Below are 21,672 nucleotides of genomic sequence, written 5' to 3'. Positions count from 1 at the left end.
TATTAGATGCCCTGTGTGAATGGATGTGTGAATGTGTGAATGGTAAACTCTACTGTAAAGTGCTTTAAGTGGTCAAGAGTAGAAATCCCTATATAAATACAAAACATTTACCATTGTTTTGTTCCTAATGGGACCTAAGGCATGATTGTGCTTACTGCTTGAACTGCCTTTACTAACTATCTAACTGGAGGTCAACCCCAGACCCTCTCTCTCTCTCTTGTGTTTTGCAACATTGTTTCATTGCAGAGTTGGGTCTTTAATACAAGTATACAGTTGTTCCTGCATTCTCTCTCTCTCTCTCCTGTTCTCTCTCTCCTTTTCTCTCTCTCTGTCATGGCGGAGTGAGCATGGAGCTGAGAGCTGTGTGTGAGTGTGAAAGATATTGTGGGGTTAAGTTTAACTTTACTGAGCTTTATCATTTAGGTGTATGTTTATTTGTGTCGTCTTTAGTTGTCTAGGTGTTGTTTTTTTTTCTGTTTAGAGTAGTTTGCCGAGTGAGTGTGTGAGTGTGTGAGTGTGTGTGCGTGTGTTCTAACAGGCAGCATGCCTGTGGCAGCGGCAGCGGCAGCAGACTTTGAGAGTCTGACTCGCCGACATGCCATTAAGCTGATCCCCGCAGTGGCATGCAGTGTGGCAGAGGCTGCGCTGGCTGTGGGAGAGGTGGTCGGCTGTGACTCGGTCAGGTCGGCCTCCCGGATGAACGGGGCCATTGTCATGTTTTTAGATAACACTGCAAAGGTGAGCGAGGTGGTAGAGATGGGAGTGGAGATCAACGGTAATTTTAGCCCTGTTTTCCCACTCGTAAACCCAGCCACGAGGGTGATTATATCTAATGCACCCCCTTTCATTAAGGGCTCCGAAGCCCCGGAGAGTCCGCTCCCAGAGGTGGGAGTCTAGAGGGGAACCCCCCCTGCAAACAGTCACTCTGAGCAGGCAAAGAAAAAAACCGACAGCCAGCCAGAGCCAATCGAAATAGATGAGACTGATGATGATGACATGAGTGAGGAAGAAATGTCTAAAATGTCACAAAAGAGGAAAAATTCGGGGACTGGGCAGAGCTATGCAAAAGCAAGCAAGGCAAGCCGCGGGGTGAGGTCCAGTCAGGGTGTGCTCCCCTCTCAGGTAGACACCCAAGGCCTCTACCCCCCCTCTGATATAATGATATAAGAACCTTCTTAAAAACCACTAAAGGTCAGAGGCTGACCTCGGTTAAAGATCACTTCCCTGACCTAAAAGTGTTTTTAAAGTCCTCTAAACCGCTCGCCAGAAAAACAGGCATCAATGGTGTTTTAACAGACCAGGAAATCTTTAGACTCCGGAAACTCATGTTGAGAGTAAGCGGCGAAATGATCACTGATGAGGAGGAGTTTTAAAAAGTCCTTTTTACTCTTCTTTTTTACTGACCTGTTTCCTGACTGTTTTTTTCCTGTTATCCATGTGTTATTTTATTTTTAAACTCATGGATTTTAGTGTTTTAAAAGTGTGCAACCTTGGGACAAAACAGCGAAGGCAACAGGGGTACCCCCTGCACTGGCTGCTGCAAGGGCCTGTACTGTACGGGACCATTGTAGATCCCCCCCGCTGGACACAAGGACCCTCTCCGGACTCTCTGCAGGCTGCTGGGTCTCTACGCTGGATTTTTTTTGCTCTGCCACTTTCCTGGCACTGGACATAAAGGACTATTCTGGAGCTCTGACACTGCCGGCTGGCCCTGTCTCCCTGGACGGAGCCGCCGGGAAAACTCTATACCGACTTTTTTTTGGAAAGAACAACCTGGACTCTGTGGTGTTTTTCAAGATGTTTAATGTTCTTGAAAAAATTGAGAACTTGTGTATGCTGATTATCTTGTATGAATATTTTATTTATGGCCAAATGTGTTTTTTAAAATAACTTAGTTGTTGTTAAAAAAATAGTACTTTTTTTTTGAAAATAAAGTTTTCAAAAATCAAAAAAAAATCTCTCTCTCTCTCTCTCTCTCTCTCTCTCTCTCTCTCCTCTCTCTCTCTCTCTCTCTCTCTCTTCTAGTTACACATTCTGATGTGGGGGATTGACAATTCCAAACAACAGAGTAAGTTAGGTGCCAGTCCTGTAAAATCTCTGTAGCAGTGGGCAAACAGTGATAGTACCAGGGACAGTGCAGCGTTACCCAGAATGACTCACCATCCTGTGCAGTCTGCCACTATTGGAGCACGGTGTTAGCTCAGGCAGAGCATTGACAAATTAGGTGATTGCATTAGATGAGTGGCATCAGAGGCTTCACTCACTGGCTAATTCAGTAGCAGAAATGTGACATGTTTGTTATGGAGGTCATGGAAGCTCAACCCTTTTGAACAGAAAGTTACTATTCTCAGTTGACTGATGTATTATTGCAAGTATTTAAACCCCATCATGAACATGGTGTAAGTGACCTTTTAACTTTAGTTTGAGCTCTTTTTATGTTGACATTTCTTACCTAATGTGTCTTTGTTATTCCTGTCTTTGTGTAGTTTACACTGATTTTGCCCCCACATGATGTGTTTCACCTAAGTCTGATTATCCCTGCCCTCTATGTTTATTTAGTCTCCCAGTAGTGTTGATCAGTTAATCGGTTCTCTTCAATCAAACCATGTGCTTCTGTTTTGTGCACCTGACTTTGCACTTTTTACAGTTTCTTCATATTTCTTTGAGTTTTTTGTGTTTTGATCATCTTTGTGTCTGTGTGCTCTGTGCCTACAGAAAGATCTGTAAGCCTATTCATTCACATTAAATATTATACTCAGCACCTACCTGTCTTGGTTTTTACTCGCCATTATGTGTACCAGAAACCTAAACCTAGGAGGTTGTATGTATCTTTTAACACAAGCAAACTTATAAATGTAGAAGTTATAAAGTTTTAAGAGGGGGATGCAACTTGGCTCCTGATAAATACATATTGTCATGTAAAAAAACCAAGTTTCTCCTTGAAAAGGTTTATTCCAGCTCCATTCAGTTTGTATTATGATGCTTTTCACCTCACCTCCAGGCTACAGTGTGTCATCTCTCTGCCATCTGTTGTGGTTGTGAAAGAGGACGCATGTCTGGGGGCATTTATGCAACAGGGACTTTAGGGATCACGAAAGTGAACAGATTTCAACTTTTACACACTGTAAGATCCTGTTATGAGCTCATGGTACATTCATTATCAAATACTTTATTGTACAGCACTTTGGTTATGAAAAGTTTAAGAAAATACATGTGGGACATGTGTTTGAATAAAATAAATAATGATAAGAGTTTAACAAAGACACTGAAATAAGAAGTGTTTTCATCTTATTTAATGATCTATATTGTTTGCTGCCAAAGGAGCTCTTCCCTGTTTTACTGCAGGACATCAGGGGACTCCATTTTCTTTGCACTTATTCAAACACAAAAACACTGCTACGTTTTTTCACCCCAGAGTCCAAATTATAAAGTGGCTCTCTGAATGTCAAAAATGGTTAGCAGTAGCTTTGGCACCTCTCATCACTGTCAAACTACCACTTCAAGCTGGGCAGAGTAAGCAAAGTTGAAAAGTGCAAATGTTTTGTGCTCGGGCTGTCAACTCAAGAATCTTAAAGGTAAAATGGCATACAGATATAATATAGGAGAGCAAGGAATCTTGTCACACTTCACCCCATCAGCAAGTAAGTTGTCAAACTTGGTTGGATACGTAATACTGGACTTTGCAGCGAATAGAACAAGAGCATATTCATTGTTGGGTTTGGGGTTATTTTCTAAAATTATTAATATTATTTAGATTATTTTCCAAATTTCAATTCAAGATTAAATTCAGGCCATGAAATTACTTATAAAAAAACTTGACAAATCATTTAAAACAAACTTTCAAATAAAACTCAAACATGCACTCAAACAAATCTCAAACCAGGTCTCAGACCTGTTGGGCTTGTTAGAATTTAGAGACCTGAGTCTCTCTTAAGAGGCTTTTCATATGGTTGGGTTATTACTGGGGTCTGGTAAGAATGGGTTGGTGGAAGGACTTAGAAGTGCTGCAGTGGTTCTGGGGTCATCTGAAGTCATATATTCCAAGCGCATTCCAGCATTCTGACACAAAGGTAACATGTCTTACCAGCAAGTCATGAATGGGAAAGGATAATTTTCCTTTTTCTTTGTCAAATTTAGTCCATCAATGTAAAGATAGCAGCTGCTCCAGAGAGAACCCACCTGGCTTATCTTTTGAACATTTGGCATGTTCACCAAAATGATTGAGGAAATCAACAACAGCTTTTGCTTTAGTCAATTGGATGATCCATTGGAAGCTATTACAGAAGTCCTTCTGTGTGCAGGTACCCTTCCCCATTGCTGTGACTGCACATGCTAACCTCTTTCACCATTTCGTTGACCATATCTGATAAACAGGCATCTGGCCATCAATCAGTCTGTTTTCAGCAGAGTCATCACACCAGTTTACTCTATATTCCAATATTCCCTTGGTCCCAGTGAGTGTTTGCTTAACACCTCCTCCAGATTGTCAAAGAAAGCCTTGACATTCTCCTTGTTAAATACACTCGCCTTGGCAAGCCCAAGTTGCCTCTAGTGTTTTGAGATTGTGTGGGCTACTTTTTAAGGAAAAATAAACGACTTGCTGCTGACCTTTTCTTTTTCAAGTAAGGCTGGTGGACACCACAGCTTGCAGGCCAGGGCAAATGTGTTAGCTGATCTCATAAGGTACTGCTGAAACCGCAGCTCCAAGTTGGCGCTAAAAATCTCCCGTGGAGATTTAGATTGAACACGCATAGTCGGGACGGTGTGTCTGACTTTCTATTTCAACTGCAGTACAGGTCTCACGATAGCCATTATACTGTATTGTGCTATATTCTAAAGCAAAAATATTGCAAAAGTCAAAGACAAGAGTAGCATTAGCATCAGAAAGAGACTAGGGGAAGATTTTAAAAAAGAAAGGTTTAAAGAGTACTTTCCCCAGAGAGGCTATAATGTCAGACCAAAGAGATGCATAACACCAAGAACTGACATTAAAGTCATGTCCTCTGGTGGTGAAAACATTACCAGAGTACAAACCTAAAGCCCCGGTCTCCACTACTGTTCCCCCCTTTCAAATAGAGCTGTTGGGGATTGAACCAGTAACTGTTTGTTCAAATGGGGTCAGATGTCCTTGGGAAGTAAACAACTGCTCTCCTCAACTACTCCTGTCCGCAGGACCCCATTCTATTGTCTTTCATTTCCTATTCTTTTAAACTTGAGAGGACACTCTGTGGACTCCCACTTAAGATGCAATATTTTAACTATATTACCACATAGGGAGATATACATCTGCCAACCCACATAACTGACTGTTAAAAATACAGCGTCCTTAGCAGCTAATTTAATCAGTTTAGTTCTAGTAACCCTAACCCTAACCCTAACCCTAACCCTAACCCTAACCCAAATCATCAGGCAGTTATCACATTCTAACATAACCTTATACGCTGCTTCCAGACATGAACTGAACTGGCTGACTCCAAAATAGTGTGCCAGTTCTAAAGGCTTGTTATCAACTAACATGTAATCCTATAGGGGGGGGTCTATTTAAATGCAGAGTTACGGACAGTGCCCCATGCATTGCACTTCAAGATGTGGACAAAAATCCAAAGCCTGACAGACCTACCGTCCTTAGTTACAGTTGATATATTATGACTGCATGATCTCCTTGGGGGTATATTTTGGAGCATGGTCAATTACCTGAAGGAACTTGTTGCCATAATGTCCATAGTCTCACTGGAAAAACTTGTCAAATAGTTCAGTTAAGTGCTGTAAAGTCATACATAGGAATATGTGTATGTGTGTCTATTCAGATTTTAAAATTGGTTACATGCAGTTTCAACTCAGTATGGATGTGTTTTTCATCTTCTTGCTAGTGTTTTTTTTTATTCTTTACAAGCTTGTTGCTTAAGATGCGTGTGTGTGTTTGTGTTTTGTTCCTAGGAGGGGTAAGGAAGAAAGGCACATCAGATAATACACCAGAAGAATAGCATGGAGAATAGCTTTGTCCATTATGCGTGCCCTTTCTGCCCATGTATGACACCAGATCATACTGATAACGGCACCAGAGAAACGAGTGAGTGCAGGATACAGTGTTTGCAGATAGGTGAGAAAAGACACTGGTGGTTTAAAGCTACAAGCGAATGAATGTGTAGGAAAAACAGAGGCAGTATTTTTTTAAGGGCCAGGTCGGAGGGTGTCGGTTTGTTGTCAGTCACTCGAAAATATGTTAAACTATCAATAACAGAAACAAACATCAGAGGATCATGGTGCAAGGCTTATTATACTCTTTGTCATCCTGACCACTATTAACACACTCAAAGGCACTTAGTTGCAAATATTTAATGAATATACATTTCCTTTATACTCACCTCCAAAGAGTGCTCTCAGTGACGCTGCCAATATGAAAGTCATAGAGCTTCGTTAGAATCAGGATCACCTGAAAAGAGAGGGAATCAAACCATTACAAAATATATTTTCATGAGATATAGTGATACAGTGAACTTAGATAAAACATCAAAATATATATTTAATGAATTGCTCCTCATGACCCTTGCGTAGCACCAGAAGGTAATGTTTAATAGTTAAAGAGAATGAGTATCTTGGGTTTTTGTTTACAAGTGAGGTTGAGTTGAGCAGCATATGGACTGGTGTTGCATCAGAACGGTACTCGATACCGATTAGTCAGCCAGCTCCCATCTTTTCCACCTTCACCTATGGTCATGAAATCTGGGTGATGAAAGCATAAGATATCTCCGGCCAAGGAAAAACAGGACATTACTTTTCAATCAGGTATAACAAGTTAAGCATCGGGTCAGAATGCCTGCTTGGTGCCTCCCTGTGAAAATGATATTTGCACATTCAAGTGAATGGAAGTACCCGCCTTATTATTGTTAAACTGAATATATATATAAAAAATCAACAGACTCACATCATCAAATATAATGATATAAGCTCAGTTATTTATTTACCATATCTCAAACTAAATGTGCATCCCATGAGGCCTGTAAAAATAACTACATTGAAATATCCCTGACAACAGTAAGAAAAGGTACTAGGTTTTTGGAAGCAATAGATCAGTATGCTGGGAGGTAGCTTGTTGCATAATTAGCACTATTACCAGTCGTATGCCACTTTGTAACTAAGTTTTTCTCTTGACGGAAGACGCTGCCATCCTTAGACCCAGTGGAACAGCTTGATCCAACAGTGTCTGTGTTCTAAGCTTTGGTCTTTGCTCTGCTGGAGAGTTAATCAGCAGGCGGGCACTTTGATAAGCATTGTGAAAGTCCTCCAAGCAAATCACTAGACATGATGGCCAAGTGAGCCAAAACAGATGTGATTCGCCATTCCAGAGTGGACGATCACAACTCTGTTGCCAGGGGTAGGTAGTAAAACGAACCAAGTAACACACACAAGTACACCTACAATTACTTTGCATACTTTTTTTTTAACTGTAGTTCTACTCAAGTACACTTGAAAGCCAGTTTCCACTTTTACTTAATTGAATTGGCCCTAGCACCTTCATCCCGATAAACATGTTGACTAATCTGGGAAGGCTTGAAGAGCAACTCAGTGAAGTGGGTTTCACTGAGGTGCCTGGCAGAAAAAAAAGAACCACCAGTCCACCACAACACCGACACACTGGGATGAGAGGGGCAATCCAAATGAGATCTAGTAAAAACCACGACTGGCCTAACAATGTGAAAAATAATTGTCAAGCAAATATGAAACCACAACAAAAGAGTGACTTTGGCACACATGCAATTATCCAGCATTCATCATACATTTTTGACCTGAGTCCAGAGAGATCAAACTCTCTTTTACAAAATAGTTCCTATTTGCATCCATCTGACTCTACACAGCCATCGGCGATTATGGCTGAATTAGGAGAAACCAAGTCCCTGCATATATTGGAAAAGAACCAGTGTCCGGCCATGCTCAAACTCTTATGTCCTCCTGAAGCTCTAAGGCCCAGGGACTTTCAGGACCTTTTCAACCTCACTGATCCTCACTATCCCCACAAGCCCTGTGAAGCCCAGCAGCACACCAGGGACCCTCTGATGGCTCTTGTGGTTGTAATTGACAGACTGCTGCACACTTAAGGGAACAAATTTTGACAGGGTGTCTATTTCAAGTACACTCTCCCTTCTCAATCCCCATTTGACTTGCAATTATTGAATACAAATGTCAGTCACAGTGCGCTTGTATTAACCTTGTTGCCTCAGCAATTACCCAACTTTTGTGAAAACATTACTTGCATAACGAAATGTCCAACCTGTCCTTAAGACAGAGTCAAACAGACAACGCTTTACAGCCTGCTAAGGTTTCACTGTGATCATGACCTTAAAGAGTTGTCACCATTGACATCAAGCACTACACAGTATAGCAAAGCCATTATACTAGCTTATGATATATAAATATATATATATAAATACACAAAAATTGTGTTGTAGATTGACAAGTTGCATTCCACACAAATGATTTAACCCTAAGGTTTTTCAAAGAAAGCTATTTCAGTGAACAAAATGAAACATAATGAATCAAAGACTGACTAGATTAATATGCTTTAAAAAGCGCCTTGTTTGTAGAATTTAAATCAATTAATCCTGCTTCATAATTCATTTGACACAATTCAAAGGCATTTGTGGCATCAAAATGACTGATCAAAGTGAAACAAAAGATTCAGAAGTTGAATCCTCATCAAGAAGCACAATAATCTTCTCAAATACATCTCCTCCGACACTTTTGTTTTTTAGCTCAGACTGTTTCAAAGATGTCCACTTTCTACACTCTATTCAGAACGAAAGAGCTCTCGGTGCCTTTGATTGCAAAATGTCTTGCTACTCCAGTATTGACAGTCTCGCACACAGAACTGAAAACAAGCTTTTATTAGTCTGCAGACACGAGTCAGGATAGTCAACAACAAAATGGCAGCTGGAACTGATCATTATCTAGAAGTGATTAAGCTTCTCCGCCTCTCTGTAGCATGTCAACAGCTGAGCAATTACTTTGTCAATTGGAAAGAGCTGTTTATGGGATAAAACGTCAACTTGGGATGACAGTGCCACCAGTTGATGCAAAGGCAGGCCCCAAAATAAACTGAAACCTTTTACACAAACAGGCATGACTGCACAGGAAAATGAAGCCATTCACTTAAGTGTAAGTGGATAAACACACTGTGTGATGATTTCCAATGATTGTATGGATCGTAAATAGAAACAAATGGAGGGCTGAAATAAAGAGGGTGACAGCAACACTGTGCATCTGACGCATGGGGCTCGACTGTCGTCTGCTGCCTTTGTTTTCTTTCTTCTTCTTCTTTGTTCGATTAATTGGCTGTTGGCAACCAACTAAACTATAGGGCACCTGGTTCACTGCTTCTTCTTCCTTTTTTCTTCTTCTACTCTGTTTGATTTATCGGCAGGTGTCAACCAACATCAAGGTGCGCACCTGCCATCCAATGCTGAACTTCTCTTATCCTTTTCATTACTGCACACCCCCCAAGGTGGTGAGGGGGATCACGGCTCCCTCGCAGCCCCACTTTTCTCCAAAGGTGCTGTACAGCAAATAAAACACGCTGTAATAGAACAACACAGAGGCAGATGACCTTTAATCTTAGAAGAATAAAGCTGTGCCATTCAATATTACACACACTAGATCAAGGATGGCGGTAATGCACCCTGATGTTGGTTGCCACCGGCCAATAAACCAAACACATAATAGGAACAATATAACCCAACTCTGCAGTAACACTCTTTTTTAGCCTATTTACAGTCTATTCTTTCATTGTCTAACCCATAACTCCATTCTACACTCCACATTAATTATTCTAGCTGCAGCAGGCAACTGTTTTCAATGGAAAAGCGGTGATGAAGTTAGGAACAGCATCACAAAATGACGGATACAGTTAGCAGCTGATCGGTTAGGATGACCACATCCACTACCACACTACAGAAATAAGATATCATTTAAATTACTTGTTTCTGACCATTCTCAATATAGAATTTCAAGAGGGTTTAAATGTCTCACTCTCTCACATCATTATCACACACGTAACCTGTTTTTTGACAGTAAAGTTTGGTTTAAATTATATTGTCATCGTTGTAGAATTCATTTTATTCCGTCTTTGTTTACTGAGATGGTTTTGTCAGTCCTTCTTCCTTGTTTGGCCAAAAGAGGTGGCTTCTTCTTGTGACTGTCACCTTCTGTGTGTGAGTGTGGATCAGAGTGGTTAATACATTAAATACTCGTAAAAATAAAAGCTAAATCCAGAGACCTGTATGTTTTTCCACACCGTCAGGATGTCTTCTTTTGTCACTTAACATGTTAAAATAAGTTGTCCCTGTTATCTATCATGTTGAGTGTGATTAAATCAAATGAGTTTTTAAATTCATGTGTAATTAAAACTTTGATTTGATTAAATCACTCTATTTACTAATATGTAAATGAAATACATAAAGTCTCCATTTTAGAATAGTTATTATTTATTCTATTTTGTTGGAAGCCCTGTAATGTTTGCAATATTCTGAGCACAACAGCTGTGTACACTGAACGATGGTCTGACACACTCTTTTAGAATTAAGATTAAGAAGCCCAGTAAATGGACCAGACCAAGAGCTGCATCAGAATGAGGGGAATGGTGTTTCTTTATGTTGGATTTTAGTTATCAATCTGTGCTGTTCCCCCTTTTGCCTCATTTTCAGTCAGTCAGTTTATTTAATGGCTTGTTTTTTTGATAGAGCTCTGTGGGGATAAATCTTGTATTGATCCAGGTTTCTACTTAATTTGCAAGAAATGTCATTCCTGTGTATTCTTTGTATTTCTTTTTTGTAGAAGTAATCCTGTGCTTGTTTGTCCTTTGGCTGCTTGGTCCCTGACACTTGCTGGACAGTGTGACATCATACAAGCTACAGTGCCAGATGTTTGGTCTCACAAGTTGATGGAGGGGGCAGCACAGTGGTTCAGGCCAGGGTGTTTCTGTGAGGAGTTTGCATGTTCTCCCCGTGTCTGCATACATTTTCTCCAGATACTTGGCTTCCTCCAGTCACAGTCCAAAAACATGTAGATTGGGGTTAGGTGTGTTTGAGAACTCTAGATTGACAATATATGTTATTAATGGGTATAACTGTGAATGGTTGTTAGTCTCTGTATGTTGGCCCCTTTGATTCGCTGGTGATCTGTCAAAGGTGTACCCCAGTGTACAGTTTCTGACAACACAAGCTGATGATCGCTCTATCATCAGCTTTTAGGAACTACCTGCCTATTGTTGCAGGCAGTTCTGGTCACCTGCTGAGGAAAGTTAAAGCTTTAATGTCGCTCTCCAGCCAATCAGTGTGGCAGAATTAATCCTAGTGCTGCCACTAGCCAGTCCAGCTCTGACAGAAGGGTCAATGTGTTCAGGCTGGGCTGCCAAAGTCTTGGTAATTATAGGGAAATATTACAGTAGAGTTACGCTAAAAATGTAAAGCTAGAATTGCATCATGTTTAATGGTTGAATCAAGAACTGGATTTCCAAAGAAAGAAAGCAGGTGTTTTAGCACTTTGATGGAGTCTGTGTGACCGTCATGTTCCACATCTCATGCTACGTCTTGAGCCATCGGTACATGGTGTCCCATGAATATGATAATGTCAAGCCTCCAATTCAGCTTTAAATGATGTGAGGAGTTTAAGAATAAGAAAAGGATTGCACTCGGAGAACTGGAGCTAGGTGAAACGCATTAGTGTCTGACTGTGACAGACAATGTTGAAATGCTTCTCCGTTTTCATCGTGCTGTGCACTTAAGGGCAACATGCCCAGCATCAGCAGCATGTGTGCATGTACCGTGCACAGACATTATGCACATGTCAACACAGGCTTCAAGGGGAAATAATTCCCTTTAGCCTTGAATGGATATGGCTGCCTCAAACCACAAAGAAAATACAAGAACAAAATTGTGTTCACAAGTCACCGCTCTGAATGTTAACTCACCAGAATCACATGCAAATTAAATACATGCAACCCTTCAGATGAAGGCCGTCGCTGGTTGGAAGGAAGAGAATTAAGATGTTCAAAGAGTTGTGTATGTGTGTCCACCAGGGTATGCTGTGGTTGTTTGTGTTAGAGTCCCATGAAGGCCACACAGACGAGGAGACTGCAGCACTCAACCCCTTCTGGACATCAGTCCCAGCGCTCCCTTTCAGTTCCCTCCTTCTCCTCCGCTGTCACTCTCTTCCTGTCACTCTGCTCCTTCATGCTCCCTCTCACGCATTCTGTCTCCATCTCCCCCTATGTGAATTACTTCCCCCCTTCTTCGATTTCGCTCCGATCCTCCCCTTGAAGTGAAGTCCTCTCTCTCATTTATTCCATCAGTCATGCGTTCGTCTTCCCTTGTTCCCCTTTTCCCTTGCCAGCCACATCTCACCCCACCATTACCTTACCCACACTGAGATTTCCTCCCAACTAAAGCCCTTTTTATTTCTCATCATCTGGGCTTGTCTCCTTCTTCTTCGTCTCACAATTTTCTCCTTTGGTTTTTCTTACCTCTTATCTTTATTCGTTCAGATGTTTCTCATATTCTCTCCCTATCTCCCATATTCTTTTACTTCTACTTGTCGGCCTTGTTTTGTTTTCCTCCTCTCTTTTTCACCCACCACCTGGTTTTGACCCTTTAAATTAAACAAGCATAAACTCTGAGTAGTATCCTGATGCAGATGCTAAATGAAAGTAATTTATGGTTGTGGATGTTGAACTACAGTGAGGATATTGTTAGCTGGAGAGGCCCCTTTGTAAAGATTATTAAATAGTCTGAGAAAATAACCCTTCTGATAAGCAACACTTTGAAGCTTATTTTCTTTATATTAACAAGGAATCAGAAAATTATTAAAACAAACCCGTACACTAACTCTGCGGTTTACATCAGTTCTGATCGTTAGCTTTGTTTTGAACCATTTAAAATAAATGACTGAATGTGTATCATATGTATGATTTCCTTATACATCCAAACAAACACATTTAAAGTTGATGGAATTTTATACATGCTGTGTTTACAATTTTTTCTTCTCTGTTGCCCCAAATAATTTATCAGTTAATCCAACTTTAATTTAAATCTCTCTCTTTTTTTTTATCTATACAAGCTTTAGGTTGTGTCTTATTTTCCTACAGGATGCAGAGATATCCTGGAAAAAAGCATTTTGATCTATGTTTGATGTAAATTTCTGACTTCATTGATGAATGTATGATATATAAGGAGGAGTTCATTCCTAAGCAAATACACATTTGTTACTTCAGGTTCTTAAATCTTTTTTCTTTGAGTCAAACTTTTCAAGTGTCTGATACCATTTGTAGCAGCAGCTCTTTATTTGATTGCTCTATCCTTGACTGGTACCAAATAAGTTTCTACTTGAGGAAGTGGCATGGCATTCAGAAAAGAGCTGGGGGATCAATATGACGCTGCAAGGTGAGGGGAAGGTCAATTGATAAACCAATCAAGAAGCCTGCATGGCAGGAATGAGATTGTGAGCCTGTCTTCTTTATCACAGCAGTTGGATGTGGAGTGGGAGGAATAACCTTTCCAGCAGGCCGATATAAACCTCATATTACGCTATGTACTGCCCCTTTAACCCAAAAATTGTTTTTAGGTGCAGCCATTTCACATTCGGAGACTAAATCCTCCCCCAACTTTTTCAGCTGGAGATAGAAACACTACCGTTACCAAGACAACTGTTGTTAAAGCTGCTGCGAAGGTTCTCAAACGCTTGAGCCATTTTTGATCCACAGTTTCTGAAAGAGTGGAGTTAACCCGCTGCGCACATCTTCAGAGAGGATTCATAATTTGTCAAAAGCAGGGATATTCTAGCACAGATAAAGCTGAAAGACAGAACATACTCTGACATGCTGCCCAATCTTTGCTGCTCTGCAAGTCGTTGCCTATATTCAAGACATAATAGGCCTTCTGAGCCAATGGGTGTAACACACTGTAGCAATTTGAATGATTTTCATATCCTGCCTGATGCTACATAACAACATAAAGGGTTAAAGAAACAACAGCGTCAGTCCTTCATATTCAAATTTCTTGGCAATGATTTCATGTTTCTTGGAGCACAGTCAGGATGTTGTTTGTTGCACGAGTGTAAGGTAAGACGCCAGCCTCATTCCAACACCTAATTAGGGCTTAACTAACTCTAAAAATATTTGCAGACTCAAAAGGAATTCTACATTGTCTTAAATAAACACGGCGAAAAATTGCATCGCCCGTTAATGAGGGGAAAACATTAGACAATGTTATTAGTAGCCGTCATTTACATGGGGCTATTTTTGTCATTTCAAGGTCAAGCAGGACACCAGCCGCTGTGACCTCCCATCTCCTCATTTCTCCGTCCCGTGGTGCATCTGTCTCTCGGGCCAGCTCAAGAGGAAGTTAAGCGAAGCAAAGACTATCTGGCGAGCGGCGGAGCCTGCACTGGGGGTGAGAGCTTATCAAAGTGCAAGCAAGAGAGCAATAAAGACAAAGCCTGTGTGGACTCCCTGCCTTTCCTCCAACACACACTGTAACACGGAGGCAGATAGGAAGAAATGGAAGCTGTGCAACTTCACTGACACACAGACACAGACTCGCTTCACATCACAAAACAAATTAAAAGACTTCCAACAATCTCATAAACCAACGCTGATTGTAGAAAAGAAAAGAGAGAACGTGAAACTATAGCAATACATCGTTAATGATAAAATAAAAAATAAAATATGTTACAAAGCATTCTTTGCTCTACATATCTGTTTTTGTATGTCTTATCATTCACTCCATGTAGGGTTAATTCAGTGGGAGCCCACAGTGACAATCTGTGAGATGTTCAAAGAGATTTATTTCCTCTGAGGGAGCTGTTATTATACGAATGTAGCCCTGCTTCTTCACTAATTAGAAAAACAGGACTTTGGCTACTGAAAGCAAATGATACCTCCTGTAGCAAAATGGACTGTGGTCCGGAAAAAGCTGTCACGAATAACATATTGTATAGTGTAACCTTTAAATTTGTAGTATACTAAAAGTGGCATCAGTAGCATGTTTTTCCTTTTCTAAGGTTTGTTACCTTGTTCTCTGCATTCTGATGAGTTGATGTTGGCACAGATTTCAACAACAGTGCACATGTGCTGTATTATGAAGGTTAATAAACAATTCTGGCACAAAAAAAACTTTAAAATCCAGGAAATTTGCTGTAGGTCAGGAGTGGGGAACCTTGAATCTGTATATAATGTATGAGGAGGTGAAGATTTGTTAAAGGAAGTTGTTATTGGTATTGAAGTGCCTTCAGGGGCAGTGCACCAACAAAGTAGATGGCAGGAATGCACCTTGAAGTTGGTTGCCACATGCCAATAAGCCGTACAAAGAAGAAGACAAGCTGTGAGTATCATTGTCACTACCATCTGACATCAGATGACTTCAAGCCATCACATTCGAGAGGTTAGAATGAGTAAATACAAAATTTATTTGTACAGCACCTTTCACAGAAACAAAAGTGCAATAAGAAATACACCATTTAAATATGACATAACGAATAAATGAGGAAAATATATACAGTAACAAGTAGAATACATATGTTCAATAATGAAGTATCGCCCAGTGAAGAATGTAATGAAAGTAAAATGGCCCTTCCATTATCAGAAACAGTACTAATTTGTTATGTGTTCCCTTTTACGTTAGGTATGATATGTTTGGCAATAACACCATATGTATGGTCTTGTTTAAATGATAAGGTTTTTCAACATTAATTAACTAAGAAAATAATTTTGCAGTAAAACTTGTTAATCAGCCGACAACATAGTTTTTAAGATTTTTCAACAATTTACAATGTAAAATAAAGGATTGTGTTTGTGTACACAATATTGATATTATTCTTCTATGTATGTATGTACGTATGTAATTATGTATAGCCTATATGTCTATACATCTTACATGCTAGTCATACTACGCTATTCCTACTTTATTTTTACTGCTATTACCCTTGTTATATTGCTGCTGTGCTTATTATCATTATTATTGTTATTATTGCTTTTCTATTACTTTATGTTTATGACGCGTGTTTATTATTGTTACTTTAATTTTAAGTATTATTATTATTATTGTAGTTATTATTATTATTGTTATTATTATTATTATTATGATCATCATTTTATCAGTATATATTAACACCACCTTATCATAATGTCACAATATAAGTGTGTTTTGGGACTTTCACTGCACCTTGTGTAATTACACACAATAAATATAAAACAATATAACATTTTTTGCCAAAATATAAATATAAAGTCTTTTACTGCTTTCAATCAAGAGGCAAACAATTATTTTATTTTAACTGTATTCTTTACCTTGTGTTTATTGTTGTTGTGACAGCTTATTTTCACTCAATATCATTACAGTAAGCTATGTATCTATCATTACCTCGTCGTACTGTATATTTTACATGAAGAGGTATTTCTCATATTAAAGTTTCAGTTGAAAAGTTGTATCTTGATGGTAAAATCATGCTCCTCTTGCCTAAAGAAACCAGTTGGTCAGGTGACACCTGACAGGTGGGAAATATTGTATATATTTTTTTTCCTTTGGTAAGAAATTGTTCAGGATTTGAAAAATGGCATAAAAATAAAATTGGATAAAGTGTAAGGAGACATGGGAGAGAGAGGGAGAGATGGAGTCAGATTTAAGTAAGGAGGTGTCACCAGCCACAGCTCATGTGCAAATAAGAACATTTCTACCTGTCTACCTGTTATTTAAGACAGAAAGAGACACTGTACTGTATTCACAATGACAACTTTTGGCTTTGACTCTCAAAAATCCTGATGTGCCTGACAGCTCAAGGTCTAAACACATCTTCCAGCATGAGCTACTATAAATCTAATCAGAGTCATCTTCCAGCACAGCAAGTCTGAATATGCTTTTTCCCCTCCTCCTTGTACTACTACAGGCACATCATTTCTGATTAGAGGGACATACTGCTCTTTATTCAGCAACGAACTAGCGAGAGGAATTAGTTGGGAGTCTGTCATTTTCATCTTCATGTTATTTCTTTTTTTTCTCTCTCACTCTCTCTCTGAGCTGTGGTAATGTTTCCCACCCTGGTGTCAGCTGGAGACGAGGAGAAGTGTGGCAGAGAGCCTTCACTGCAGGCGTACTCGCATGTCATTGCAAATCTTCTCAGAGGTGACACGACACCGAGGCAGCAGGACAGCTGATGAACGCCAGGCTCCGTCTTAAACTCTTAATTGCGTTTCTCCCTAGCTCTGACGGTCTCCTGCCTCTGGATGGTACATGCTGATTAGTTGGGGGGGGGGGGGGGGGGGTTATACTTTAAAGAACTGTTCAGTCTATAATATATATCCTGAGCTAATGCAGGTGTATCTGGATTAGAAACCGCACAAACACTCAAACCATAACAAGTGGGTTGTCCTTTCAGGGACATTATGTTATCCATCAAATGCTTGATCAATTGGCTTGGTTTGACAAGGACCAGTCCGCTGATGGCCTTAGCGGCTGCTTACACTGACATCTGCTGTGACGATGCTGGGTTAGCGGACATCAGAAAGTGGTAGTGATGCAACCCTGGTGTACCATCCATTACTGTTATTCCGTCGATTCTATCGACCGCACTGGGGGAATCACGCAGATAGTCTTTATTAACAGTGAAGGAACTTGGCAAAAATGCGCATAAAACTTTTTTCTTGCCTTTGTTCTGTCACTGAAAGCTCCAATTTGGGGAGAAACATAACTCAGAGTGCACAGTAGGGATGGGCATTCGATTAAATTGTCTTAATCGATCGTCGGGAGAGTTAATGACGAATTTTCGATTAATCATTAATATTTTTATATTAAAATTCACTATTTATGGGCTGTTTAAATGCAGTGAAAATAGAAAAAACACAGAGAGCATGAGTAGGAGGGCAGAATATCCGAGTTGCCTGAACGCAGCACAGTGATGACGTTAGCAGCTGTAGGAAGCAGTCCGGAGTTATACTCCACAAGCTCCGCTGGGTGACCGGTGGCTGGCCGCTGGGAGCTAGATGGATTTGACGGTTCTCGACGTCTCAGTCCGGTTGTTGTCATGTCATCAATCCCGGAACCTCACCCAGACCAGGGGTCTAGCTCCCAGCGGCCAGCCACCGGTCACCCAGCGGAGCTTGTAGAGTATAACTCCGGACTGCTTCCTACAGCTGCTAACGTCATCACTGTGCTGCGTTCAGGCAACTCGGATATTCTGCCCTCCTACTCATGCGCTCATGGAGACGTATAGCTTCGCAGTGTTGGCAGTGAACGCAACATAATTTCGTCGAAGACAAAATAATGTCCTTGATGAAATTCTTTATGATCAATTAATCGATCGTCGATTAATTATGCCCATTCCTAGTGCACAGTAAGGGTGTTCCATTTGCAATTCTCTTGTCTGTCAGCCAATGTTCTTGAACCAACCATTAACTGTAAGCCAACAATGGCAGGGAAAAAAAGCATATATAATATGTACTCATGTAATAATATTATATTGAGGAGTTAATTTAGCATTAGGATATATATATATATACACTGCTCTCCGAAAAAATTAAGGGAACACTTAATGATCACAGTATGATACCAGGTCAACTAGGGATATCAATCTGTCCGGGAAGCACAAGTGAATCAATTTCACCTGCTTTGGTGCACAGAAAGTGACAACAGGTGCAATGGAGGGGCAAAAGCAGGGTAACACCCAGAAAGGGGGATGGTTTTACATGTGGTGGCCACAGATAATTGCTCTCTTTAAACCTCCTGCGAGTTATTTTCTAGTTTTGGGTTCTGCTAGTGTCCTTGTCATATGGTAGCATGAGGTGGTACCTGCAGCCCAATCAGGTTGCAGTGGTAGTCCATCTCCTCCTGGACGGTCTCAAGAAGGTCCAGTATCTGCTCCTTTGTGTGTGGAGGAACAGGTGGAGCAATACCAGAGCACTACAAAATGTGCTCCAGCAGGCTCACAGCCCAGCTCCATGCCACTCGATTGGCATTCTCCAGAGAACGACAGCATTGGATGGTCCGCCACTGGCGCCCTGTTCTCTTCACAGATTAGAGATGGTTCACACTGAGCACATGGGACAGGCGTGAAAGAGTCTGGAGATGCTGTGGTGAAAGTTACGCTGCCTTTAACATCATCCAGTATGTGATGGTCCATGATTGTCTGAGGAGGCTTATCTTTGGAGGGTCACATAAACCTCTATGTCAGGGGTGCCCACACTTTATAGGCTCGTGAGCTACTCTTGAAATGACCAGCTCAACAAGATCTACCCCCCCCCGCGCACGTACCACCTCTTTTTTCGCGCACTGAAAAATTATTTTATATGATATAAATGATTAAATATGCATCCCATAGTTTGTATTCCCCTTCTGTTGTCCTGGAGATTTAATTTTACCAATTTTACCAATCACATTATTAAATGTCCCCCTCTACCCATCCATACAGACGAGCAAACAGCAAACAGCGGAGAAGTTCTTGAAGATGGATGATATTAAATTAATCATTTAAGTGGAGAAGTACAGTGAGCTGTATGATCCTCAGCACATATGAGACAAAAAAGACACATGTTGGGCTGTGTTGCAGTTAATGTTGGAGCAACAAGTAAGTGTATGCTTGAAAAAAATGATTAAATGCCGTTTTTACTGCAGGCTGATAACAGAAAAAGTATGTGATATTATTAGCACGGCGCTTCAGCGTCCGCTGCGAACAGCCAAGCGCCGGCGCTCTAGGGATTAGCGCGGCGCGGCCCTTCGGCGTCGCTTCCGCGTCCGGTTTGAACCCGGCGTGACGAGCAGTCCGCCCCGGTTGACGTTCGCAACATCGTTCAGGGCGGGGGGCGATCGACGTATTGGGCACCCCTGCTCTATGTCATAGCCAACAGTACCCTGACTGATGTTAGGTACCTGGATGAAATCATCAGAGCGATTTTCAAACCTCACGCTTGTGCTCTGGACCCTTGGTTCCTCCGGGTGCAGGTAAATGCCCGGCCTCATGTGGCCACAGTGTGAAGGCCGGGCCTTCATCAAAGTTCCTTGATGAAGAAGGCATTGATTCCATTGACAGGCCCTCTCGTTCCCCTGACCTGCCATGCACATTACTGAGTCATATAATGAGTTGCTTTGATGAAATTCAAACAGGTTGGATCAGCCTGTGATTTCAATTTGTTCTCATTCATTTTCATAGTGGGTCTGAATCCAGCCCTCAATGGGATAATGGTTTTGGTTCCAATTGACCGTTGTTATGTAATTTTGTTCTCAACATGTGATGTTGATTTTCAACTTGACCAATTATTTAGGCAGGTCGGCAGTCCGATCCCCAGTCTTCCCCATCTGCATGCCGAAGTGTCCTTGGACGAGATGCTGAACACAGAATTGCCCCTCATAGAACCAAAAAAGTGCTGCTAATAGATGCACTGTATGAATGTGTGTGTGAATGGTTGAATGTAAAGTTAATTGAGTGGTCATCAAGACTACAAAAGCGCTATATCGATACAAACAATTTTACCATTTCATCAAGATCTGAAGAGTGATGTAAGTGTTCCCTTAATTTTTTTGGAGCACTGTTGTGTTTCATCTTAATTGTACATATTGTTGTTTTCTTAAGCCAAAATGGGCCCTTTAAATTTAAATACAACTGGAGCGGTTCCTCTCTACGGAGGCCACCATATTTTTTTATGTCATCCAGACTGGACAAACTTAACACCTATTGAGTTTTTATGAAAACTGAAGGTTACCACATGGTTCTCTCTCATGTTTAGGGTAGGGGTGAGGTGAGGGGTATTTTGCTGCAACATGCAACTTCACTACTAAATGTCACCAAAAACTACACACTCAACCTTTAAGTTTAGTTTTGAATTGTTTGCTGTTTACATTTGTTGTATCTAAGGAAGCAAAACTTTCTTCTCTGGGATCGTCTATTGCCACACTTATTGTCAGTTAATGGTTAATTATGAACATCCTCAGAGTACTGACATGTTAGCAGCTCTAGGAGGCTGTGCGTTGACCTTAATGTTAACATCAGCCTGCTAACTTTGTCATCATGTCAATGTCCAAGTGTTGATGCTCAGAAGGTATTAATTTCTACAATCTTATAATGAATCAGTAAAAAATCAAGTTCAGCCTGATGGTATAGCGTTTATTGTTGATGTTCAAAAACAAAACAAAGGGAAGAGCTCACAACGAATTACAAGTCAACCTTTTGGGGACAAGTATTTCATTGCATTGCAGCCAATTTTGTTGAGCGATATCTCACTGAAAACCACACTGACACAGAAAATGTGGTAATTACAAAAGCACCAAAGTAGATGAGCTTACCTCTCTGGGCTGCACTGATATATTTTCTGTATGTGATGGCAATCCTCACAACATTTATACATATATTTCACTCCCCAGTCCCTAGAGCCATACCACTAGTAAAGCTAAAAAAAAATTAAAATAATACATTAACCACTCTCAATTCAAAATCCGATTGCAAAAATACATATTTGTGTGAAAATATGTGAAGGTGCACATGATCTTTGTCAGCTTTAGTAGTATGAAACCATAGGATTCACAGTCATATCTAAATTCTGAGTTCAGGCAGGGAAATTAGAATTGGTAGCTTCTACAGATGCATGTGAAAATTCTAAATGTTCTGCTTTATGATTGTGTTTTGCAGACTGACTCCTGGACT

At 40.6% G+C, this 21,672-nt stretch overlaps 1 protein-coding gene across 2 annotated transcripts in view; it reads right to left on the bottom strand.

Moving 5' to 3' along the window:
• Nucleotides 1-21,672, bottom strand: part of sorcs3a (sortilin related VPS10 domain containing receptor 3a) — a 208,668-nt gene that overhangs the window by 109,143 nt on the left and 77,853 nt on the right. For both annotated transcript variants that reach the window (XM_061090014.1, XM_061090022.1), the window contains one exon: nt 6,366-6,433. In XM_061090014.1, the coding sequence (XP_060945997.1) occupies nt 6,366-6,433 (68 nt within the window). The remainder of the gene's footprint in view (nt 1-6,365; nt 6,434-21,672) is intronic.

This window comes from Limanda limanda, chromosome 2 (genome assembly GCF_963576545.1).
Source record: "Limanda limanda chromosome 2, fLimLim1.1, whole genome shotgun sequence".
Lineage (NCBI taxonomy): Eukaryota > Metazoa > Chordata > Actinopteri > Pleuronectiformes > Pleuronectidae > Limanda > Limanda limanda.
This window is presented reverse-complemented; position numbering and strand designations above follow the sequence as displayed.